Below are 27,184 nucleotides of genomic sequence, written 5' to 3' on the forward strand. Positions count from 1 at the left end.
TTGTTATATAAACATTTTGAAATTGGCGCCACTTTGACGATTGTTGCGCTAACTTCAAGTCACATGCTGAACTAAAATATTGAGTCGTTTCGCACTTCGTTTCGGCTCTGAAAAGCATATAATATCAGTTGCGCATTGTAAAAATATAATTCCGGTGATAAAAAAAATGTTCGAACAGTGAAATTCAAATAGCTAGTGAATTAATCTAATTTCTGACACATCTTCGGATTGATTTTGCGGTGAAACATTTTCAAGAATTTAATCAGACAAAATGGACAAGAGAAAATTGTCGTAAGTATCTTTCCTTGTGCGCAAGGAGTTTTCATTTCTATATTGCAATTTTCACACCTTATTCCCATAATTTCAATTTTGAATAATAATTCTATTTCAATTGTGAATTACAATTATTCATGACAGTTAATGAATTGTTTATAAGGAAAAATAAATTTTCTTCACGCATATAGGTTAGAAGACGGTTTGCTGCGACGAAAAAGTCCCCTCCTCTTTTTTCTTTTAACGAATTTCTGTCGCATTTGTCCTTGACACCACCCGTGTATGAACTTTTATTCGATTTATTCTTTAATCCTCTTTCAGTGTACTTTCAACCCTTATATGATCTGAAATCAGACTTGTATGAATTTTCTCCTTTCTTTTCATATAATGCTAATTACCTGTCTCAATTTTTTTTTCATCCATTTTGTCTATAAAGGGCGATGTACATACGAAATACAAATTTTTAGTTTTCTATCCAAAAAATATAGACAGCATATTTTTCTCAAAGTATATTTTCTCTAATTATCTCTAATTATAAATACATTCTTTTGGATTGAATTATTAATGATAAAAATACATTTAGTTTTGAACAGTATGTTTCTTCTAGAATTTGCAATTCAGCACATTATGTTTTTTTTTTTTATTGAAAGAGATACGTTTTAGAGAATGTTATGTTAGCTGAGTTGAAAAAGAGAAAATAGGATTCGTTTTGCCCGGTGAAAAGAAATTGTTGATTTTAATTCGTTTTAAAAACTGACAATACTTTTTAGTAACTTATATTTTTTTTGCTGTAAACTTTCTATTGAAGTGGAGAATTTTATTAAAAGTTATATTATAATAATTTAGTTAATAAAATTTTCCTGCCTTTGTTGGCTATATTTTTCTCTGCACATGAATAATTTTAAGCGTGACTCTCTTTACTTTAACGTATAGGAACTGGCATTTTGTTATCACTTTAACTTTGTTGAATATTATAATCACTATGTACTTAATTTTATTTTTTTTTCTATTCGCAGAACTTCTGGAGATTCGCTTTATGCAATTTTGGAAATTCCTAAAACTGCCACTGCAGATGAAATTAAAAAAACGTACAGAAAATTAGCACTCAAATATCATCCAGATAAAAATCCAAATAATCCAGAAGCGGCAGAAAAGGTAAATAAAAATTTGCATTTTAATTATTTAGTTTATAATTTATAATTGTCATCAAATATAATATGTATAGTAAAATTGTTTTTTTTTAATTACTAAATTTATTTTGTATTTCAGTTCAAAGAAATAAACAGGGCGCGAGCAATTTTGTGCGATTTAACGAAACGCAACATTTATGACAACTATGGGTCCCTTGGTTTGTATGCTGCTGAGCAATTCGGCGAAGAGAATGTTAACTCCTACTTTATTATCACATCCAAGTGGACCAAGGTGGGTATTTTTTCTTTTTACGATTTTTACCCCAAATTCATCGTCGCAATGTTTCTTTTTCTTTTATTAGTTCAAATTGACCACACCTTTTTTTTATTTACTTTTTCTTTCTCACAGAGAACAAATTTTATGTTTAATTCTAAAAATTAAATTTTTACCCAAAAATGATACAAAATAATTATACAAGAATTAATTTTTATTTCGATTTGCAGGCAATCTTTGCGTTCTGTGGAATCATTACTGGCTGTTATTGTTGTTGCTGCCTCTGTTGCTGTTGCAATTTCTGTTGCGGAAAATGTAAACCAACACCGCCGGAAGACAGTGGAGACTATCACAATTTGCAGGTAATAAACTATTACATATTATAATATTATTATTTATTACGGAATTTTTCTTCCGCGTAAATTCTCTTTTTCTCTCTCACAAAAAATTCCGAACAAAAAATAAATTAGAAATTTTATTTTTAATGCAATTAAGATGCATAAATTTTCCTCGTTAGTTTTTCCACACTGAAGTAAATTTCAATTAGGAATAGAAGAAGAAAAAAAAATATTTCGCAATATGAATTTCATTAGAAATTTGTATGTAAATTGTAAAATTATTTATTTTCATTGAAACATTCGCTTTTGCTTTTCTATTCAATGTACAATTGTGATTGGGAAACTTAGTTTTCTTGTCATTTTGTCATTTACGATGAAATAATCTGTATATGTTTATTTAATGTTTAGAATTTGTTTTTTATTTTCAACTTTATTTTCTAATTTTAAATTTATTTTTAATATTTTAAACTTTGAACTATATTCTAAAATTAATTTTGAACTTTATTTTAAATTCAATTTTGAATTCCGAACCTGATTTTGAACTATATTCTAAACCTAAGTTTGAACAACATTTTTTATTTTGAAACTACGAAACAACTTTTTTTTTGTCGAATGAAAATAATGTGTATGCAATGAGATCGACTTTATTACAGAACGACTACTCTTAAGATTGCATGACACGATAAACAAAAAAAAATATTTTTAAACACCTCTTTAAAAATATTTTTTTGAAAATTTCGTTTAATTAAACAATTTTTTTTTATTTTTTTTCAACTATTTGCAATAGTCGAAGATTAAAAACTCTGATACCACCTTTACCTAAACTTCAAGTCGAAACGAAATTATTGACGTAAAAAAAATAATTTTGATTAAAAAAAATCTAACACTGCTTAGTAATTAAAATAGAACCGTTTCTCGTGCATGCTGAGACCTTGTGAGCTTTTTTTTCTATAAAGAAAACATGCTTCTCTGTGATTTAAAAAGCTGCTTTTTAAAATATCCTTGTGAATTGAAAATTGTAATTTCACGTTGAATGTTGAAAGTTTTGGCTTTTATTTTTTTTTCTAAACAAAATTTATGCTTAGAAAGCTCGTTAAAATGCAATAGAAAAAAAAAGAAAAATAATTATTGCCCAGTGCATGTTTCTCATGATGGAGGCGAAGGTAGGTTTCCTCAAAAAAATCTAGACGTTGAAGTGAATAAAATTTTTCTTACGTTTATATGCGTGCAGTTTTCCATTTGTTAAATTAGTTTTGTAAAATTTCTTCCACTATAGATAATATTAAATATTGTGAATATGACATTCAATGACGATTGTATTGTGCACGAGGGCTTTAGGAATCACTATCAATGTGACGTACATTCAAGCATATCAGTTTTTTTTATAGATGAATCTATTTTTATAAAGACACGTTTGTAATTATTTTCATTGATATGATTTAATTGAATTGAATTCGGTTATATTTAATTAATATTACTATAATATTATTTTAGGTATACCTTATTTTATTATAATTTAATAAAATTTATAAAACTATATTTAATGAAATTTATTAAACTATATTTAATGAAATTTATTAAACTATATTTAATGAATTTTATTAAATAGTTTATAGAAATATCAATCAATTTAATCACGAAGTAGAAATTATTGTCAATTCTAAGATAATTTTTTGATTTTATTTCTTTATTTTATTTTATTTATTTATTTTTTTTTTTGATAAGAGAAAATCTAACGATCTTTTTTTTTGCTTCATTATGCGTCACATTGAAGTAAATTCGGAGAAATTAATTAATTTATTTAGATTTCACTGAAAAATATCAAGTTTAAATTTTTATAAAGAATAATTTCTTGCAAATCGCAACGTTATTAATTAGAAAAAATTTTTTAAAAATATTTTTTATTGTTACGAACGGGATCTTAAATTCTTTCTAGAATTATTGATTGATTTTAAATCTTACTTTCATGTAGCGAACGTGCTTAACAATAGATTAGAATTTTACACTGATGTAGCATGGTGATTAAAACATTTTTTTTTCTTTTGGTTCACTTTAATAATTAAAAATTAAATAGTATTTTGTAATATTAATTTTTAATAGGATTTTTCAATAGTATTTTCAATAGTTTTATTTAACACAATTTTTCAATAGTATTTTTTAATAGTATTTATTATTTAAAAATACTGTTAAAAAATTAAAATAAAATCACTATTAAAAAAATTATTTAATAGTATTTTTAATAGTATTTTTTAATAGCATTTTCAATAGTATTTTTTAATAGTATTTATTATTCAAAAATACTGTTAAAGAATTAAAATAAAATGAATATTAAAAAAATAATTTAATAGTATTTTTTAATAGTAAAAATTCCATAGTATTTTTTAAATTATTTCTGAATTTTCGTTTATTAATTAGTTAATTAATAATTAATTAGTTACTTAATTAATTAATTAGTTACTTAATTAATTAATTAGTTACTTAGTTAATTAATTATTCAATTAATTCATTAATTAATTACTCAATTAATTCATTAAATTATTAATTTTCGTATATCAGCTTTACTTGAAGGTAGTGAAAAATTTGATTGCTTTAAAATTAGAGTGCTTATTCGTAAATTTTTGTTCGCCTCTCTTCAATCATGAAAAAATGAATTGCTGCAGCTTTTTTTCTTTAAAATTGTTTTAGAAAAAAATTATTCGATTTCTGTATAATTTTTTTAACAATGAAGATATCTTTTATCAATTGTTCAGCCTCATCAATGAGTCACTGGCTGGAGGTAAGTTAACATCAGTCCCGGTATAGAGCATTATTCTTTCTGTATTTTTAGACGTTTTTTTATTATTCTTTCGTTATCTATCTTCTCACCTGTAGAATATCAATCTTTCATTTAGTACATAATAATTATCGTCACGCATTCTATTTACTTTTCAAATTCCCTGAGTTCACTTTAAAACAAAATGAGAGACTCGTGAAGTAATTATGTTAATATTAATTTATTAATTTTTATTAATTAGTTAATTATTTAATTAATAAATTACTTATTACAAATTAAATAATAAATATTGTCATATATAGATTAATATTTAATTATCATCCTATTCATTAAGATTTAATTATCATATTAATTTCTACGTAATTATCATATTAATTACTATGTAATTATCATATTAATTACTATGAAATTATCATATTAATATTTAATTTTCATGATAATTAGTATTTAATGATCATAAAATTAATATGTAATTAATATCTACCAGAAAATTTCAATTGTCATCAAAATTCGAAAAATTTTGTTTTAATTAGTTTTGACAATTTTTTCTATGAAAGAAATTAAAATTTTCAAATTAAATGAAAATATTTCTAAATGAGTTTCTCATTTTTTTTTTGTGCTCCTTGAAAAATGTTCACTTCCTATCATGCACGTTTTAAAGCTCACGCGTTCATTAATTGGTATTATAGAAAATTGTCATTTGTACATACATTACATACACATCTTTTCATTCGAGTATTCAACATTTTTTATATTATTCTATTAAATTGAAAATAAAAGGGAAGCAAATTATTAATTTATTCAATTTTTAACGATTTTAAAAATTTATTATTATATGAAAAATAGTTAAAAATAATAATAAAAATATATTAATAAATAAATATTATTATTAGTTTCTGAATAACACTTTTGTCGAAAAAAAAAAATTTGCTTCCTTTTTCTTTTCGAATTTTGTTTTTTTAAATAATTCATTTTTAGTTATTAAATGTTTCATATCATCATGAATCAGCATTTATTATTTTGTTCATTACTTGAAAAATTGAAAGTCAAATATCTTTCCTCCGTTATTTGTATATTTAATATTTATGTATAATTTATTAAAGACTATTTGAATATTAGTATAAATATTAAAGAAAATAATTTTAGAAAATAATAGAGAAGTTTTTTTTTAATAATTATGCAAAACGAAAATTTTTAATATATTCTAATAGAGTAAATTAATTATCAAGAATTAAATTAAATTAAGTTTTAGTTTTCTGTATAATATTTCTTTTTAATCTTAACGTATATCAGGGAATTTTTCTAGAGGAGACGAATTCATTATGTGAAGTTAAAAAAAATGTGTTAAATGAACACTTTAGATAAATTTCTCCCTTAATAATTCGTTCAGTCTGGCAATGTATCCTTGGCACTGAAACACCTTTATAAGCTTTTATTGATCTCTATCGCGTAAGCAGTAACGTCGGAATGGAATAATTTAAAAAAAAGAATTTTATATTATTAGCTCTCTCTCTCTCTCTCTAAATTCATTTTTCATTCTCATTCGCCTTCAAACGCTATAAAAATAGTATAAATTATTGTTTCTGACATTTTTTGATTATTTATTTAGTAAAAAAGGAAAATTTACATAAATTATAGTTAATTTTTAATATAATTTTTTAATTATTAAATTAATAGTATCTATTGATTATTCATGGAACTAATTATTATTAATTAATATTATTATTAATATTTTTATTAAATATTAATTATTAATTATTAATTATTAATAATTTAGTTAGTGAATTAAAAAAAAAGTTCGGTTAATTTATTATTTTTATAGTTTAAAAGTATTGCATTATTTTAATAGTTAAAATTCATTAGACGTTATTTTGTTTCGTAAATGAAAATTTAATTTGTTTTGTTTATGAAAAAGAAAATTTATTTTTGTTCACTTTTATTATAAATGAAATGAAATAACATTCGTTGAGCACTGCGAATGCATTTCATTGCCAAGCATGCCTTGTCTAGTTTATTTATTTATTTTTTTATTACAGGATTTTTTCATAGTTAGCAATTTTTCTTTACGTTGTTGTTGTTGTATTATAGCAGGACCAACAACCTGGGGCCAGTGTTTTGACGAGTCAACCGCAAAGTGTTCGTAAGTTTTTACTAAGTATCACCAAGCTTGATTTTGCACTGTCTTGCATATTATTTTTTTCTGAACAAAAATTTTTTTTTTCATCATAACGAGTGAGTTTTTCATTTTTTTTCTTTCATATTTAGTAATTCTTATTGTTACTCTATTATTTATAATGATTTTACTATATATCACAAAGTATTTAAAACAAACGAGTATATGATTTCGATTTGTACTTTTATGTCTTTGGAAATATTCTTTTTTCACTCTTTCTTTCTTTTTGTTCTTTTAAAGAATTAAAAATAATAAATTTAACTTTCGTTAATTCAATTAAATTTAATTATTTTTTTAATTATTCAAAAGAATTGTAAAAGAATTTTGGTGATGGGTTTTTAAGAAAAAATTTTTAATTAAATACAAAACTTAGGAGATATTTATTTGATTCAAGTAATCGATTAATTTCGTTTTATTATTTATCAAATAAGAATTATTTGATTCAAAATAAAAATTATTGGAACCAAATGAGAATTTTTTGGACCAAATAAGGATTTTTTGTAGCAATTAGCAACTCTTTGAACCAAATAAGATTTATTGCAATGAAATAAGAATTATTTGAGCTCAATAAAAATTATTTGGACCAAAATAAACATTATTTGAACCAAATAATGTTTTTTTGTACCAAATAAGAATTATTTTAATAAAATAAGAATTATCTGAGCTAAATAAAAATTATTTGGACCAAAATAAAAATAATTTTGAACCATAAAAGAATTCTTTGAACCAAATGAATTTTTACATTTTGAGAAAATTTTTTGGAGCTAAATATAAATATTTGTTTCAAATAAAATTTTTATTTTCAGTAAAAAACATTGTAAATCTGAAAAAAATGCTTTTCAATTAAATATAAATAGTTTTAAGACCGTGACAGTTTTTTTTTTATTTATTTATTTCAAATATTTTGCACTTGAATTCAAAATTAAATCGTCTGAATAAAATATTTCTCTGAGGCTAATTAATAATTACCCTCACGATATTAAATGAATTAGGATATTAAGAAAAAATTATTTTACTAACTCAAAAAAATGCAAATAACTTAAAAATAGAAAAAAAATAATAATAAAAAATAATTAAATTTTTCCAAAAAATTATATTATTGAATTTATTAGATATTTTTTTATTTATTTATTTTTACAGTTTTTTATTTTATCATCTTCTTTTGATCTCAAATGATAATTATCTTCTAAGAAAAAAAAGTTTCTCGCATTATAATCTTAGGAATTTGTATGAAAATTGTATAAGTATGACTGTAAGTTTAATGAAACATGATAATATTTCTAAAAGAACTGATATTTTTTAAAAATATTTACAAACAATTGCGTTTATTTTGAAACCATTTTTTTCTAAATGAATGTACAAATTTTTGATATTGTAATTGAATGAATTGAATTTTAATTAAATGAATGAATTTAATTAATTTAATTCATTGAATTATTAATTAAATTAATACAATTGATTAAATTTTGTTAATTAATTTATTAATTAAATAATTAATTAAAATATTTTACTATAATTAAAAGATATATATATATTTTTTTTAAATCTGAAATATTCGACACTTTAAAAATAATTCCAAACGGAATATTTTAATATATTTTAAAAATTGTAATTTTCTAAATTTTAATTAATTATATTTCTTATTTTGTTATTTAATTTTTGAATTTTAAATATTTTTATAAAATTAGACACAAATGTAACATTAACTTTCTTGGGACTGATTTTTTTGGTTTTAGTTATTTTTTTACAGCAGGAAATTTTTGGTTTATGGACAAAAATCTTTTAAGCTCGAATGTACTCTTGCTTTGAATTAATTTTAAGCTACTAACTAACAATATTATTTTACTGTACTAATAATTATTCGAAAAGTTACTTTTCAGGTGTTTGGACATTTTAACTACTATCACAAACGGTCGTTTCACATTATTTGAAAAATAATTACTTACAATTTTTTATTCTACTGCAAAAAAAATGATTTTCTCTAGTAATTTCTCAATTTATTTCTAATTTAATTTTTTATGTGTGTGTAAATTATTTTATTTTATGCGTCACTAATTTCTTTCAGTTTTTATTATTTTTCTACTTAAATTTTTAATATTATTTGTCTTTAATTTTTATCGCATTTATATTATTTTTCGTTAATTTTTTATCGAATTTGTATTATTTGTTGTTAATTTTTATATCGAATTTATATTATTTGTTGTTAATTTTTATCGTAAATTTATATTATTTGTCTCTCTAGCTTTTTTTATCGCATGCATAAGTATGAAAATTACCATGAATTATTCTTTTCAGAAACTTTTGAATTAATATTTTTATATTTAGATATTCTCCAATAACGCCCTTCTTGTTCGAGAGAGATGGCAACTAACAAATAATGTATCGTTTGATTATGGAAGACATCGCATGTTATCTGAGTGGTGGTACATATATAACAAAATTTTATTGTGACAAATAGAAATTTGCACTAAAATAACCAAAAAATTGGATGCAATTAACGAGCACTACATATTTGCATGTTTGGAATGGTTTTTCTTTTCTCTAATAATAATAATAATAATTCTTCACATAATCATAAAAAATTCATACATATCATCATCAATCGCTGATGGGTCTATTAATGAGAAGCATTCAAAATGTAAATTTTATTTTTCCATAAAAATTATTTTATACAAATTAATTTGTATACATTAGTGGAAATTTGTATTTACATTCAAAAAAAAATTTATTAGTGAATTTTTTTTACAGTTAATTGTTTGACTGAAAAGGAATTTATTGATCATTTGTACATAATTGTAGTGTTAGAATTTTTTAAGAAAGAAAATTTTAACACTGTAGTTACAAATCAATAATTTGTTAGTATAAAATTTTATGCTCTATTTTTTGTAACGAAATTTAGTTTCATTTGAAGTACTATGGTAAAAGTGGTACGAAAATTTTTTTCTCTTCTACGTGATTTTGCAATTTTATTGCTAATAAATTTAATTATATTTAATTTTTTTTTTCATTCAGAGAAAGTGTCAAAAATGCAAAATTTATCGTTTTATCAATTTTTTATTGACTCGAATTTTTATTCAGGGGAATTTTCAATTATTATTCGAGTATATTTAGTCATTTGTGAGACTGTAAAAGTTACAAGAACTGAGAATATTTTGTCTGACTGTAACTTTTTTTATTTTTGTTTTTAATTTTAGTATTTTCATTATAATTAATTTTAATTTTTTTGTACTTTTATTATTGAATTATTTTTTTTACTTTTATTGTTAAATTATTTTTTTTACTTTTATTGTTTAATTTTTATTTTTTACTCTTATTTTATATTTTTCGCTTACATTACTTATTTTTTTCCTTTTATTACCTTGTTTTCATTTTTTTATTTCCACTTATTTATTGTCAATAATTAATTATTTGTCGATTATCAAATGACTATTTGTATCAAATAATCATTGAACCAATTATTATTTACTTTAAATGAAATAATTCTTTTTCTATACAATTTATTTGCCTTGAATGAATATTATTTGATTTGATTCAAAATTTTTAAAAGAAAATAATTTTTTTGAATAAAAATGATTTGTTTCGATAAAAAAATTTTGTATTGTATGAAAATTATTTGTTTTGATTAAAAATATTTGGATCGAATAAAAATGATTTGTTTCGATTAAAAATATTTTTTATCGAATGAAAATTGTTTGTTTCGAAAGAAAATTGTTGGTTTCGAATAAAAGTGATTTTTTCGATTAAAAATTTTTTTATTGAATGAAAATTATTTGTTTCAAAAGAAAATATTTTTTTTATGAAATCAAAATTATTTGTTTCGGTAAAAAATATTTTCTATTGAATGAAAATTATATGTTTCGAAAGAAAATTGTTCCTTTCGAATAAAGATGATTTGTTTCAATTCAAAATTTTTGTATCGAATGAAAATTATTTGCTTCGAAAGAAAATATTTTTTTTATTAAATCAAAATTATTTGTTTCGATAAAAAATATTTTCTATTGAATGAAAATTATATGTTTCGAAAGAAAATTGTTTCTTTCGAATAAAAATGATTCGTTTCGATGAAAAATATTTTTTGTTGAATGAAAATTATAAGTTTCGATAGAAAATTGTTTGTTTCGAATAAAAATTATTTGTTTCAATAAGTTAATAATTGTTTCGACAATAATTACAGATTTATTAATTTATTTTGTCTCAAGTATAATTTTTTTCAGTTCATGTTCAAAAAAAGAAAATCAAAATACTATCATGTCCGGTTCAATTATTCAACGCACTCGGACTCACGTTAAATTACCATTTCATAATTCAAAATTGATTTTTTGAAAATTGAATTTCTATACCTAATGAAATTCGTTTAAATCATTTAATTTGAATAAGAATTATTTAAATAATTATTGAATAATTTTTAAGCAATTATTAAATAATTATTGAATAATTTTTAAGCAATTATTAAATGATTATTCAATAATTATTTAAATAATTTCTATAAATGAAATAGTTTCCTTATTTTAATGAGGAAATAATAAATAATAAAAGCGAAAAAAAGTGGTGATTTCTGCACGTGTATGAATAATATTGAAATTGTGATCCTTGACGAAGGAATAAAAAGGAGTATTTGTTGAATATTATTTTCTTTTGTAATAATTAAAAAAAAAAAAAATGTTTTGTCAATCAGGAGGACGAGAGTGACGAGGATGCGGTGACTGCGCAACCTCTGGCTGGAGCAGCTCAGGGTGCACCAAGTAGTCAACCAGCTTTTGCAATGCCACCCCCACCATCAATGGCAAATGAAAGTACCACTTTGAATAGTGGCGGAGATCGTGTCAGCTATACCACCGGTATCTAGTTTTTCAAAAAAAAAAAAACAATCAAAGCACTGACACACTTGTTTTCCATCGCATAATAATTTTTATCGCAAAATAATTTCGCCAATCATACAATATGTAATACTAGTCTTTCTTTTCCATCAGTAGCTCTTTATTATTATTGCAATGGGAAAGTGAAAGTTTACACCAAAAAAAAAAAGAAAGAAAAAAGAAAAATATGATTTTTTCACTTGTTACAAAAAACATAATCACCTTATTTATTTGCTAAAAAAGAATTTTACAAGTTATTTATTTTTGTCAGAGGGGAATTTTTTTCCTTTTTTATTTTTTTATTTTTATTTATATTTTTTTAATCACAACTGAGAAAATCATGTTTTACTATCAAAAAGAAACAAAAATTAAACTTACTGCTAGATTATTCGTTTTATAATCTAGAATAATTTATATTATTTCTTTCACGAACCTCTTGCAAACTCGACTGGCACTTTTCGTGAAAATTTTAGTTTTGTTCTACTTTTTTACTGAAAGGGAAATTTATCGATTCAAATAATCATTTATAATCGATTTTTTATTTTTTTCAACTGCCAATAAAAATAGGAACTGGAAATTTATATTCTACAGGAAAGTAGAGAATTAATTTCAAAACAGTTTTGAATTTGAAATTTTGAAATTCACATTGTTTACGATCAACAATAATTGAGGGGAAAAAAATACTTTTTGTACAGAAAACAATATTTTTTCTATACACATTTTTCTTTCCGAAGTTTTTAATTTTTAATTTTACTATTATTTTTACTTTCATTATTATTATTATTATTATTATTATTATTATTATTATTATTATTATTATTATTTATTTTTATTATCAAAAAATCTTTTTTCTAGATTTAGAAGAAATAATATATTTCGATTCAAATTTTTGTCAACAAAAAAGTTCAAATTTAAACTTTAAATTAAAAATAAAAACTTTGTTGCCAAGAAATAATATGAAAAATATTTTTAGACAATAGTTTGAGTGAAAAAATATTTTTTCTTCTAAATCTTTTTATATTTAGATTTTAATTAAAAAAATTCTAAATAAAAATTTTAAGTTCTTTTTTTGATAATAAAAAAAATTTTAATAATAATAAATTTAATAACGATAAATTTAATAAAGAAATTAAATTATAAACGTTGTGAACTTTAGCAATTTTTTTAAAAATTTAGTTTTTTTTAAATAAATTAAATTAACTAGCAGAAAATTCCAGTTTCTACAGCAGATTTTTTTGCTTTGAAAAATTGTTAAATAGTTGTTAAAAAACAAAATAAAAATTATAAACTTGGATTTTTTTTGTTGAAAATATAAAAAAAAAGTTTTTTTTTAATTATTTGAATTAAATTTCTCTTTCAGTTTCTAATTTTTAATTGTAGATATATATATTTATGCATGATTCTGTTTACATACTGCTCGTGCTGTTTTCAGTCGACGTTGAATTTAAATTTTTATTTTTTCCGCACATACAGGAATGCAAGAGAAAATGTAACAAATTTAAAGGAAAAATTTGGAAAATGATATAATTTTTTACATTATTTTATTTTTTAAATTTATTTACTATTATTATTATACGATCTAAATTTATTGTTCCTATGTCGTATATTCTTGTTTTGAAGGAATTTTTCCATTTTTGTTTTTTGATATTATGTTGAAAAAAAAGAAACAATTTATTGTTTTCGAAGGGAAAATTTCTTTTTCCTTTCGATTTCTTTTTACACATGTTTTTAATTCCTTCAATATAGGAAATTACACAAAACTGCATAGTTTTTAATTTAAAATTTTTTTTTTTTGCCATTTAGTGAATAATTTCCATTTTTTAGGTATAAATATTGTGTACCTACTTTTTAAAATAATATTTGTAGTCGTTGTATTATTTGCTTCGATGAAATATATTTTATTTTACTTTTTTATTATTTATTTGTGATAAAACTTTATGAATAAATAATTTCATTATTTCGCGAATATTGAATTTAATTCAATGAATGAATTAAATTAAATACTGTTTTTTTATCTCATTATATTTATCTCTAATTTTCATCTTAAAAAAGAATAATTTTTCACGTAAAATAAATTATGATAAAAGTAAAATAATATCGTAGATGTTGTCAGAAATGAAAAAAGAATTTCAAATTGTACACAGAATGAAAGTCTAGATTTTAATATTTGCCTTTGTAAAATAATCAACTTATAATTTTTGAAGAATATATTTTCTTTTTTAAATTATTAATTATTATGCAACTTGTGTTATATTTATTTTTTTTAAGCAAATTAATTTAAGTTTTTTTTTTGCAGATTTTTAAGATGATTGTTATGCCTTACAATCACTATTGAAATTGTAAATTTTTTTCCAGCATTTTTTAAATTGATTAATTTTTGGTTTTCAGCTTTTTCATGAAAGTATTTTATTTTTTTGCGAAAGAATTTTTTTTAGATGTATGCTCGACTGTGTTGTGAATTTTCGCATGTTATTAAATTGCAAATAAATAGTTGTTTTTTGTATAAATTGATTATTCAGTCACTGCTATTATTTGCTGTTCTTTTTTTTTCGATAATAATTGATACTATTAATTAAATTATAATTATAATTATTAATATTATTTTAATTATATTTATTAAAATTATTTTAATTATAATTTAAGTAATATTAATTAAATATGATAATTAATAATATAAATTAATTAATAAACAATGTGAATATGCACATTTTTGAAAAACATTACCTACAATAAAGTGGAATCTCCAAAAGAAATTCATTTTCACAGAAAAAAAAAAATTAATTTCACAATGTTTGAAAATTATTTTTTTCCAAAAATAAAAAATATTTTTTATACTCATTTTAAATTAAGTTATCTTTGTAAATTGTGAAATTTCCTTTTGACGATTCGCACTTTAATTACGAAATGTTTTTCAAAAATAATTAAAAGTAGTAAATATTTTTTTTTTTTAGGAAAATTTTAATAACTCAATAAAAATTTTATTATTACTAATTTAATAATTTAGTGTCAGGAGCATCGACAAATCCATTTAGAGCAGCGCCATACCCTGGAACTGACCCAACAGCACCTTCCTGGTAGTTAAAAAAATTTTGAAATTAAAATGAAAATATGAAAAACGAAGAAGAACCGTCGCACTCGACTCATTATAGAAGATTTCGACAGTTGTCTGCATACTTATCCTCATGTACAAAACCTCCGAGTCGTATTTATTATTATTATAAAAATTCACTTAAAAAAAGTGAAAATTCACTAACAAAAAAACAAAAAAAAATCCGTTTGATCTAAACGAAAATATGTTTTTTTTCAGGAAAATTTCGTTTAATTTTTGGAACGAAAAATATTTATTCATGACGAATTTTTCAAAAGACTTTAGTTTATAATTTATTGTACTCTATATTTAAATAACTAGTCACAATTTTTTAATTATTAATTAATAAATAAATTTATTTATTTATTTTAATATTTATTAATTACATTAATTAACTATTTTTATTTTTCAGTACATTATATTTATTTCAGTATATTTTCATTTTTTTCTTTTATTAAAAGAAAATATTATATAATTATTTATTGTATTCTTCATTTAAATAACTAGTCACTATTTTTTAATTCTCCAATTATTAATTTATTTATTTACCTATTAATTTTAATATTTAATTATGTTTATTAATTATTTATTTTTCAGTACAATATATTTATTTCGGGTACATTTTAATTTTTACTTTTATTTCTAATTTACAATTTACGAATAATAGAAACTTTTCGAAATAAAAACCAACTCAGGTCTTAATTCTTATAAGTCCTGAAATTGTTTTTTTTTATTATAAAACAATAATAGTTTCTTAGAAACGATTAGATATATAATTATATCCAAAAAAAGTGTCTACGGTGTGAAAATTATAGATTGTAATTATAATTATTTGATTAATTAATTATATTATTATATAATATATATATATAATTAATTATGTTAATAAACATAAATATGTTCATGTTTTTCTTAGAATTTTTTCTAAGTATAAAATTTTACGCATACAAATTTTAATTCATTTACATATCTATTTACCAAATATTGTTCGTTTAAAAGTACTGAAATAAAATTCAGAATACAAAAAAAAAAAAAACGAAAGAATTTACTATCGAATACGAAAATTCTTAAATAGGATGAAAATAATTGCCAACTATAAAAAAAATCTTTGTTTTTATTTTTAATTTCTAATTTTACTTTGAAAAAGAAATTTAATATTTGAAAAAGACATTTTTTATTTAAAAAAAAACGTGAGAGATTGAAAAAGGCGTTTTATAATAAAAAATTTCTTTTTATTGAAAATTTTTATTTAAGTAAAAATTTTTTCAATATCAAAATTAAATAATGTTTTTTCTAATATTTAGTGTAAAATTAAATAATTGTGTTGAAATTTATGACCATACGAACGAAAAGTGGCATTTAAAAAAAAATTTCTCTTATTTTTCAATTTCGAAAGGAAAAGAAAAAATACAACAAATACGATAATTCATAATTGTGAAAGGGGGAATAAAAATAATGCCTAAGGTGCCATAAAAAAAATGTAGGTGCAGATACGGTAGGAGAGTTGAAACGACCCAATATATAAATATAGTAATTATATTTAACTTTGCTATACAGTTTTTAATGGTCGTTAATTAGAGGAAAGAAATAACAACAACAACAAGAAAACAAAAAAAAAAAAACAATTATTGCAAATAAGTCTTTGATTAGTGTGTCTCTGTTATTTAATTAATGTCGATACAAGAAAAAAAAATATATATATAAAAAATAATTATAGTAAAATATAAATATATATAATTATTATGATGTACAATATTGATAATAATTATTCCGTTCATTCTTTATTAAAATGATATTCTTAAGAAAAATTTCTGATATTCAGGAAAATGAAATTTTGATTATCATTTTAATATCTATTGCAGATTCTTTCCAATATTATCAAATTCACTGCTTTTAATATATATAATATAAGGTATAAATATATAAAAGACATTTTTTTCTTTAAATACGTCCTACGTCTTCACTGCTTATAAATAATATATAAAATAATTATATATCGAAATATATTTTTTCTAATATTTCGATGTATTTTATTTTTATTAATTTTCGTTTAATTTTACTATACATTATAGTATTATTATCTTTAGTATTATTATTACCTTTACTTATTATTTTTATTATTATCATTATTATGTCAATTTATTTAAATTTAATTATTTTTATTCATTAATTAAATATTAAAAAGTTTTAATTAAATAAAAAAGTAAAGATAGATTTTGATAAAATATCATTTTCATGTTTAATATATCGAAAAAGATGAAATTCAAAAATTAATTTTCGATCTTTTTTAAAATTCATGCCAAAAATTCATATTCTTTCATTTAATTATGTAATACACTGAAAAAAAATTTATTTGATTCAAATAACCGATTACTTGATTATTATCAATTAAATATTTCCTTGAATCAAATAATATTTATTGGAGTCAATTAAATCGTAAATATTTGCTTCAAATAATGAAATTATTGGTTCAAATACCATTTTTAATTGACTCCAATAAATATTATTTGATTCAAGTAAATATTTAATTGATAATAGTCAATTAACCGGTTATTTGAATCAAATAAATTTTTTTTTTCAGTGTAGAGATTCTTCTATAATTAGAATATAATTTTTTCAAGTAGAATGAAAAATAATTTCTATTTTTAGAAATATTTACGAAATTTAATAAATTTAGCAGAATTTTAAAGAGGACTGTATTCATTTTAGAAATTTTTTTCGGTGTGAACTCAAATTTTTTGTTGTTTTCAATTTTCATATTAATTCTTTTATTCATTATATCTGATACAAATATGATTTCATGACTTCTTAATTTCTTTATTTTCAACTGAAAAAAAAAATTTTTTTGATTGAAATAAACTATTACTTGTCCATTATCAAATAAATATTTACTTGAATCAAATAATTTTTATTTAAATCAAAGAAATTGTATATTTGTAGAAGAAATTTCAGTATTTGAAGCAAATACTACACTTTATTGACTTAAATAAAAATTATTAGATAAAATTAAATATTTATTATAATCAAAAATTTATTTAATGAGAAATTTAATGATTTTATGCCATAATAATTATTTGATGATAAAAATTTATTTATATATAATATTTATTTGATGATAAAAATTTATTTGATAATATTTATTTAATGATAAAAAATTTATTCGTTAATATTTATGTAACGATAAAAATTCATTTAATAATATTAATTTAACGATAAAATATTTATTTGTTAATAATTATTAGATGATAAAAATTTATTTGATGGTAAAGTAAGCGTTTATTTAAATCAAAAAGTTTTTTGTTTCAATCTATTGAAAATAACTATTTTATTTCTCCATCATTTTGTGGGTCAAAAAAAAATACAAAACATTATTTATTTATAAGCGTTCATTATAAAATAAATTGTTTAATAAAACAAATATTGTTAAATTAACAGTCATATTTATCAAAAAAAAAAAAAAAATTGAAAAATTTATCATATTAGGTATATAATATCATAATTATAAAAAATCATGTAATTAAAATTCCTGAATTGTAAATACAAAGTCTATGATCCAATTAATAAGCTTGTGATGCTTTATTGACCTTTTTATTTACTTACTACTACATATTATTATTATTATTATTATTATTATTATTATTATTATTTTTATTATTATTAATAATACTGTTATTATTTATTTATTTATTTAAAAAAATACTATAATCGTCTGAAAAAGATTTTTTTACGTTTATTTAAAAGAAAAAATTTTGTCTGGCCGAATATGCTTTTTACTACTTAATAAAAAAGTTACGACAATAAAAAATTATGTCTGACTAAAAATTGATTTTACTACTGCTGTAAGGTGTAGTGTTTCTTTTTTTGTTTTTTACTACAGAATTTTTTATTTGTCTGTCTGACTAAAACTATCTTTTACTACTAAGTTTCAGTTAAAATGATAAAAAATATTTTGTCTGACAAAAACCGTCTATTATTACTAAAGCTCGTTTTTAATTAAATAGGTGTTTCTTTAGTTTAAAGAGTTTTAGACATAAAAAATATTTTGTCTGACTGAAACCGCCGTTTACTACTCATTCAGATTTTTTTTCTTTAGTTTATAGAGATTTTTACAATTAAAAAATTTTATGTCTGACTAAAACCGCCGTTTACTACTAATTCAGATTTTTTCTATAGTTTATACAGAATTTTACAAATAAAAATTTTATGTCTGACTAAAACCGCCATTTACTACTAGTTTAGATTTTCTTCTTTAGTTTAGAGACTTGGAAAGGTAGGAAATATTTTTTCTGACTAAAACTGTCCATAGCTACTATATTTAGGATTTTTTGCTGCAGTTCAGAGAAATTAAAAAATATTTTGTCTGATCACAGCTGTCTGTTACTACTAAATAGGGTTTTTCTTTAATTTAGAGAATTTAACAATGAAAACATTTTGTTTGACTAAAGTCATTCTATTACTACTAGTTAAGATTTTTTTCTTTAATTTAGAGAGTTTATTAGAGTTTTAATTTAAATATTTTGTCTGACTAAAGCCGTCTCTAACTACTAATGAAGATTTTCTTTATTTATTAGTTTCTTTATTTATTATTTTCTTTATTTATTATTAGTTTAGAGAGATCAAATAATTAAAAATCGTTGGTCTGACTAAAGTCGCTTTTAACTACTAATTAAATTTTTCTTTAGTTTAAAAAGTTTGAAAAATAAAAAATATTATGTCTGAATAAAACTGTCGTTAACTACTATTTAGGATTTTTTTCTACACAGTTCAGAAGTAAAAAATTTCTTGTCTGACTAATGTCGTCTATAACTACTAATTAAAATTTCATTCTTTCATTTCTTCGAAAAAAGTTATTATTCCTAAAAATTTTATTAAAATTTATCAGAGAAATTTAATTATTTTAATAAACTTTGCTAGAATTTAAGTATTATTTTCAATAAATTTTTAATTAAATTTTCTTTAAAGAATAAAATTATTTTCAAAAATCCTAATGCAATTCTTTACGTAACTTTTCAATTTTTTCAAAATAATTTTATTAAAATTCTTCACAGAAATTCAATTATGTATAAAAATTTACAGAAATTCTCGTCAAAATTTCAATTATTTTTATAAATAATAAAAATTTTCTCCGAAATTCAATTATTTTCAAAACTTTTAATAAAATTCTTGTCAGAATTTCAATTATTTTTAATACAATTTTTTTCAAATTTCTCGAAAAATACAATTATTCTTAAAAATTTTATTAAAATTTGTCAAGAGAATTCAATTATATTTAAAAATTTGTTGATAAAATTCTTTATGAAAATTCAATTTTAAGAAACATTCAATTATTTAATAAAATATTTATTTTTCAAGTTAAATAATTGAATTCTCGTAGAATTTTCTGATAAATATTGATTTAAAAATTAATTTCAAATTAAAATCTTTGAAAATTTGAACTTTTCACACTTTTAATTAAGAATTCTCTAGAATTAATTTTTCTCAATAAGTTTAATGGAATTTTTTTTTAATTATTTCAAGTTTTTAATTTCTAATATATTTAATTGAATAGAATGTCAGAATAATCGAAATTTCGTAAAATTAAATTAAAAAATACCGTTTTTTAACCTGGAAAACTTGGAAATCAAAAAAATTCGTAACTAAATAAATAAAAACTAAATAAAAAATACAAATAGAATAAAATAAATTATCAACATTTTTTAATAGGGTGAAAATAAATAATTATAAAGCTCCTCAATAATTTCACAATCGTAACTTATTATATTTTTGTCGTATAATATAAATTATATTAAAAACATAATTATACACATCGAAAATGCGAATATAATTACAGATACAGACACACAAAAATAGTCTTCATATAGTATTAGCGAGGAATATTTTCTTATATTAAAATATTAAAATCACTTTTAATTAAATAATTCCTTATTTAGATCTTTCAGTGACCTTTTCCCCGCATAAAGTGCGACATTAAAAATAATTTTTTTTTATTTAAATTATTTAATTTTTCTTTTTTTTTATTACAGACACTTATATATCAGTTCATTCCTTATTCACAATTCATTATTATTGTTTTCTTTTAGTGTATATTACTTAAAAGTATAATTTTTATATAGTTTTTGCTGTTCGTAAGAAAAAAATCACAGTTGCTGCGGAAAATTATTTATAATGTACAGGTGCGAAAGAAAATTTATTTTGATTCCTATAGTTAATTGACAAATATGAAATTAATTATATTGCTAAATTATTAATTATATCACTAAATTAAATGAACTGTATTTCGTTTATATTTTATCATATTTATTTTATTATTATTTTATTATTTATTAAAAAAAATTTTATTTAAAAAAATGAAAAAAAATTATTTGCGATTTTAGTAAACGATTCCTTGTCTACTATGAAATAAATATTTACTTGAATCAAATAATTTTTATTCAAATCAATTAAATCTTATTTGCTTCAAATATAGAATTTATTGGTTAAAACACAACTTCTTTGATTAAAATAAAAATTATTCTATTTAAGTAAATATTTATTTATTTGACAATATAGATTTCGAGTTATGATAATTATGATTATTTGAATAAAAAAAATTTCCAGTGTTTGGTAAAAATTAAAATATTTTCTTTTCAAGTTAAATTGTCTTTAATTGTTACAGAATTTTAAAAAAATTAAATTTTTTTAACTGAAATTTATTTTTTCTTTTGTTTTATTTTTGATTATTATGTCGAACTTTTTAATTCTATTTTTTTTTTTGTAATCATGTCTTTTATATTTTGTTTTTCTTAAAAGGATTCGCACAGCGATTCCATTCTCTAAATATATTGCAAATATTTACATATATAATTATTTAATGTTTAATTTATAGAATAAAAAAAAAAATTTTTTTCCCCAAAAATTCTTTTTTTTAAATTCTTTTCTAAATTCTTCTCTAAATTCTTTTTTATATTCTTTTCGACATTCTTTCTAACATTCTTTTTAACATTTTTTTCAACACCCATACTTTATATTCGCACCGAAACACTTTTTTCCCCTTCACATTCCACGCACTAAAAATTACACAATGGGAAAAAAAGTCTTTTTACGAAAGTGTAGGCGATGAAGACATTTATTTCTATAATTAAACTATATATAGTATATCTCTGCTTCTTAAATATTTTCATTTTTCACTCATTAATTATTTTTTTTTTGCTTCTTTTTTTTATTAATGAATAAATTTGCTTTGATTGATTCTCACGATCATAACGGCTGAATAATGATTGTATCGAATCGATATATTTTTATAAAATTATTTAATATACAATATATTACATATATATGTAAACGAGATTATAATATATAATATTATATTTTTTTTATACCCGCATCATTATTATTCGCATTCAGTTTGGTTTTTTTGTTATTTAAAAAAAAAACCTTTTATTGTAACCTTTTTTTTTTGTTAAAAATTGCGCACTCAAGAATTAAAGAAAAAGTATAGAAAAAAATAGAAAAAAATAGAAAAATAATTACAATTTATAAATTAATAATTTGTAAAAATTTGTTTTCGAAAATTATTAAATTTCTTTAGGCAATAAATTATAGAGATAATAATACTGAATAAAATTTATTTTTAGGCAATTTTAATCGATTTTAGATGAGTTTTAAGGTGCGATTAGTTATGTAGAACTACTTTATTTTTGGTCAAGATTTCTATTTAATAGCTTTAATAATTTATTTAAACGCTTTAATGAAAATTAAAGCGTTTTGGAACAAGTTAAAACTATCGTTGTCAATATATTTGATAGAAGAATTTTATCATTTACATCTCTATTAATACTTTCATGAAATTACCCTGCAGGAATAATTTATTTTGTTTTATCTTTCCCATAAAAACGATAATTTTCATCTTCTAATCTCTCCAAATATGAATTTAGTGAAAAAGTTGAGTCATTAAATTTACGCTATGTAAGAATATTTACTAATTTTTACATTTTTCTAATTTTATTTTATTTTTTTATTAAAACAATAACTAAAAATAATTAAAATATTATTATTTCAGTAGTTTAATTTTTAAGTATAGTCTTTTAAGTTTGTTTAAATTTTTTTTAGTGAAAAATAAAAAGAAGTAAAAATTAGTATGAAAATTCTTACTATTTAAAATATTTGATTCAATTTTTATTAATTCAAATTTGAGAGAGGAATTGCATTATATTTTAGCATGAATAAGAAATTTTTTTTCAGGGTTGCCACATTTTAGAAAATTCTGGGAGAATTCAGGAAAATTTTGTTCTATTTCTGAAAATAATTAAACTTTATTCTCAAAATTGGATACAGTAAAAATGTTTACTGATTTCGTGACTGACTTTTCGCTTTTAAAAAGTAGTAAATTTTATGAATAAATGCTAATTTTTACTGATTTATTAGTAAAATTTACTAATTCATAAGCAAAAATTTAATTACTAATTCAAACTAATAAACATTTTTTCTAATTCAAATTTAAAGAGTACTAAATATGAAATTGAATTTATTTTAAATAATTTAATTCTTGTACAACTTTCATAAAATTATTATTTATAAGTTTTTAAGCAAATAATTTTCTTTTTTTTAGTCATTCTCGATATTTCGACTACAATTTTCTATTAACAATTTAAGAAATAATAATTAAATAAATTATCCAATTAATTGTTAAATAAGTTATTAATTGAATTAATAATTAATGAATTTATACTTTTATTAAATTAGCATAAATTTCTTAGTAAAACCTCCATTGAGAGATTTTTGCACTCATGCACTGAAAAAAAATTTGATTCAAATAATCGATTATTTTTTTAATATCAAATAATTATTTACTTGAATCAAATAATTTTGATTTAAATCAAGTAAATTTTAATATTTTCACTATCTGAAGCAAATTCAAATTAATTGACTCGAATAAAAATTATCTGATTCTAGTAAATATTTATTTGCCATAACAAAAATTTATTTGATTATAAAGTTAATAATAAATTATATACAAAAGGTTGATTTTAATCAAATCAATTTTTTTAGTGTGTTTTATTTGTTTTTACTCATTATTTATTAGAATAGATTTGTAAATGTATTTAAATATAATCAGTTAGAGAAAATTTTACTCAAAAATTAAAAAAATAATTAAATTTTGGAAGAGTTTTCAATTTTAAAAAAAATATTAATTTTCAAACGCGGTTTTAAATTTAAAATTTATGAAAATTAAGATTTGTTTGCACTTCTTGTGGAAAAATATTAAATGTTTTTAATAAAAATAATTGTAATAAATAAAATTATAAAATAAATAAAAATTATTTAAATATTCTGTATAAATTTACAATAATCTGCCAAATAAATGAATTGAAAACATTTTTTTGTGCATCTTAATCGTTTTTAGAGTGAATCAGAAAATTATTTAGGCTCAGGAAAAGAGTCAAAAGAAGTCAGGGGGAAAATCACAATTAAATTTACCTGGCAACCCTTTTTTTTCTCTAGAAATTATTCAGAATCGAGAAATAATTTTTCAAAAATTATCATTCGTATAATAAGTTATAATATCTCTTTCAATTATTAAAAAAGATTCTCCATTATATTTCGTAAGAAAATATAGATCACTCATTCACTGTTACTACTATTATTTTTTTTATGCAGAAATATATAACTATTTTTTTTTCAGAAAAATTCGTTTTATAGATCGCAATTAATGAAATAATTCATTTATTTTTTGTACAAGTCACAATGTGTGAGTTTACCTCACGAAAAAATTCCCCTTTATTTGGTGCTCTATATAGTTATTATTTTTTGTAATTTTTCTCTCTTAGACTTTTGTTGATAAAGTTCAGAATATTTCTTTTAGACTTTCATTTTTTTAAAACTTTTGTTACAGAGTTTTTCTAAGGATATCAAATTTTAAAACAAAAGAAAAACGTATCAAAATTGTTGCGAAGCAACATTCTGATACGCTTTTTGACTTCATTTGTGTCAAATTTAAATTTTTTGATACAATTTGAAACAAATTCAAATTTATTGACTCAATCTGTGTCAAATTCAAATTTTTTCACTTAATTTAAGTCTACTTTAAATTTTTTGACTCATTTTGAATCAAATTCATATTAATTGACACAATTTGAGTAAAATTCATATTTTTTGAGACAAAAAAGAATCAAAATTGTTGCGAACCAACGTTTTGACGTTTTTTGACTCAATTTGAATTAAATTCAAATTTTTTGACTCAATTTGTGTCAAATTCTAATTTTTTTAGACAAAAAAACGTATCAAAATTGTTTCGAAGAAACGTTTTGATGCGTTTTTTTGACTCAATTTGAGTAAAATTCAAATTTTTTGAGACAAAAAAAGAATCAAAATTGTTGCGAACCAACGTTTTGATGTTTTTTCACTCAATTTAAATCAAATTCAAATTTTTTTACTCAATTTGAATAAAATTCAAAATAAAAAAAAAAAAAAAAAAAAAAAAAAAATTCGAAGAAACGTTTTGATGCGTTTTTTTGACTAAATTTAAATCAAATTCAAATTTTTTTTACTCAATTTGAGTAAAATTAAAATTTTTTGAGCCAAAAAAAAAATCAAAATTGTTGCGAACCAACGTTTTGATGTTTCTTGACTCAATTTGAATCTAATTCAAAATTTTTGACTAAATTTAAATCAAATTCAAATTTTTTTTACTCAATTTGAGTAAAATTACAATTTTTTGAGACAAAAAAAGAATCAAAATTGTTGCGAACCATCGTTTTGATGTTTTTTTTACTCAATTTGAATAAAATTCAAATTTTTTGACTCATTTTGAATCAAATTCATATTAATTGACACAATTTGAGTAAAATTCATATTTTTTGAGACAAAAAAAGAATCAAAATTTTTGCGAACCATCGTTTTGATGTTTTTTTTACTCAATTTGAATAAAATTCAAATTTATTGACTTAATTTGAGTAAAATTCATATTTTTTGAGACAAAAAAAGAATCAAAATTTTTGCGAACCAACGTTTTGATGTTTTTTTTACTCAATTTGAATACAATTCAAATTTATTGACTCAATTTGAGTAAAATTCAAATTTATTGACTCAATTTGAGTAAAATTCAAATTTTTTGAGACAAAAAAAGAATCAAAATTTTTGCGAACCAACGTTTTGATGTTTTTTTTACTCAATTTGAATACAATTCAAATTTATTGACTCAATTTGAGTAAAATTCAAATTTATTGACTCAATTTGAGTAAAATTCAAATTTTTTGAGACAAAAAAAGAATCAAAATTTTTACGAACTAACGTTTTGATGCTTTTTTACTCAATTTGAATAAAATTCAAATTTATTGACTTAATTTGAGTAAAATTAAAATTTTTTGAGACAAAAAAAAGAATCAAAATTGTTGCGAACCAACGTTTTGATGTTTCTTGACTCAATTTGAATCTACTTCAAAATTTTTGACTAAAATTAAATCAAATTCAAATTTTTTTTACTCAATTTGAGTAAAATTACAATTTTTTGAGACAAAAAAAGAATCAAAATTGTTGCGAACCAACGTTTTGATGTTTTTTTTACTCAATTTGAATAAAATTCAAATTTTTTGACTCATTTTGAATCAAATTCATATTAATTGACACAATTTGAGTAAAATTCATATTTTTTTAGACAAAAAAGAATCAAAATTGTTGCGAACCAACGTTTTGACGTTTTTTGACTCAATTTGAATTAAATTCAAATTTTTGACTCACTTTGCGTCAAATTCTAATTTTTTTAGACAAAAAACGTATCAAAATTGTTTCGAAGAAACGTTTTGATGCGTTTTTTGACTAAATTTAAATCAAATTCAAATTTTTTTTACTCAATTTGAGTAAAATTCAAATTTTTTGAGACAAAAAAAGAATCAATTTTTTTACGAACTAACGTTTTGATGCTTTTTTTACTCAATTTGAATAAAATTCAAATTTATTGACTTAATTTGAGTAAAATTAAAATTTTTTGAGACAAAAAAAAGAATCAAAATTGTTGCGAAGCAAAGATGTGATGCGTTTTTTGACTCAATTTGAATCTATTTCAAAATTTTTGACTAAATTTAAATCAAATTCAAATTTTTTTTATTCAATTTGAGTAAAATTCAAATTTTTTGAGACAAAAAAATAATCAAAATTGTTGCGAACCAACGTTTTGATGTTTTTTTACTCAATTTGAATAAAATTCAAATTTTTTGACTCATTTTGAATCAAATTCATATTAATTGACACAATTTGAGTAAAATTCATATTTTTTTAGACAAAAAAGAATCAAAATTGTTGCGA

The 27,184-nt window shown here is 20.5% G+C and overlaps 1 protein-coding gene across 2 annotated transcripts; it reads left to right on the forward strand.

Annotated features, from left to right (window-relative positions):
- Window positions 1–75: 75 nt before the first annotated feature.
- LOC122510318 (dnaJ homolog subfamily C member 5-like) lies at window positions 76–15,107 on the forward strand. Of its 2 annotated transcripts, XM_043624871.1 has the most exons (7): window positions 263–291; window positions 1,290–1,428; window positions 1,543–1,695; window positions 1,908–2,039; window positions 6,877–6,924; window positions 11,637–11,799; window positions 14,822–15,107. In XM_043624871.1, the coding sequence occupies exons 1-7, from the start codon at window positions 272–274 to the stop codon at window positions 14,893–14,895; spliced, it is 729 nt and encodes a 242-aa protein (XP_043480806.1). In that variant the 5' UTR covers window positions 263–271; the 3' UTR covers window positions 14,896–15,107. The 2 variants fall into 2 exon arrangements, with proteins under 2 accessions (XP_043480805.1, XP_043480806.1); XM_043624870.1 differs by lacking the exon at window positions 6,877–6,924 and having other exon boundaries at window positions 76–291; window positions 14,822–15,105.
- The last annotated feature ends 12,077 nt before the right edge of the window (window positions 15,108–27,184 follow it).

This window comes from Leptopilina heterotoma, unplaced genomic scaffold (genome assembly GCF_015476425.1).
Source record: "Leptopilina heterotoma isolate Lh14 unplaced genomic scaffold, ASM1547642v1 Lhet_68, whole genome shotgun sequence".
Taxonomy (NCBI): domain Eukaryota; kingdom Metazoa; phylum Arthropoda; class Insecta; order Hymenoptera; family Figitidae; genus Leptopilina; species Leptopilina heterotoma.

What these genes read in the sequence shown, in the direction of transcription:
- LOC122510318 (XM_043624871.1), top strand. Translation starts at nt 272, where the DNA reads ATGGACAAGAGAAAATTGTC. An exon ending in GAGACTATCACAATTTGCAG is followed by an intron (nt 2,040 to 6,876) that starts GTAATAAACTAT and finishes GTTGTATTATAG; the next exon opens with CAGGACCAACAACCTGGGGC. An exon ending in TGACGAGTCAACCGCAAAGT is followed by an intron (nt 6,925 to 11,636) that starts GTTCGTAAGTTT and finishes TTTGTCAATCAG; the next exon opens with GAGGACGAGAGTGACGAGGA.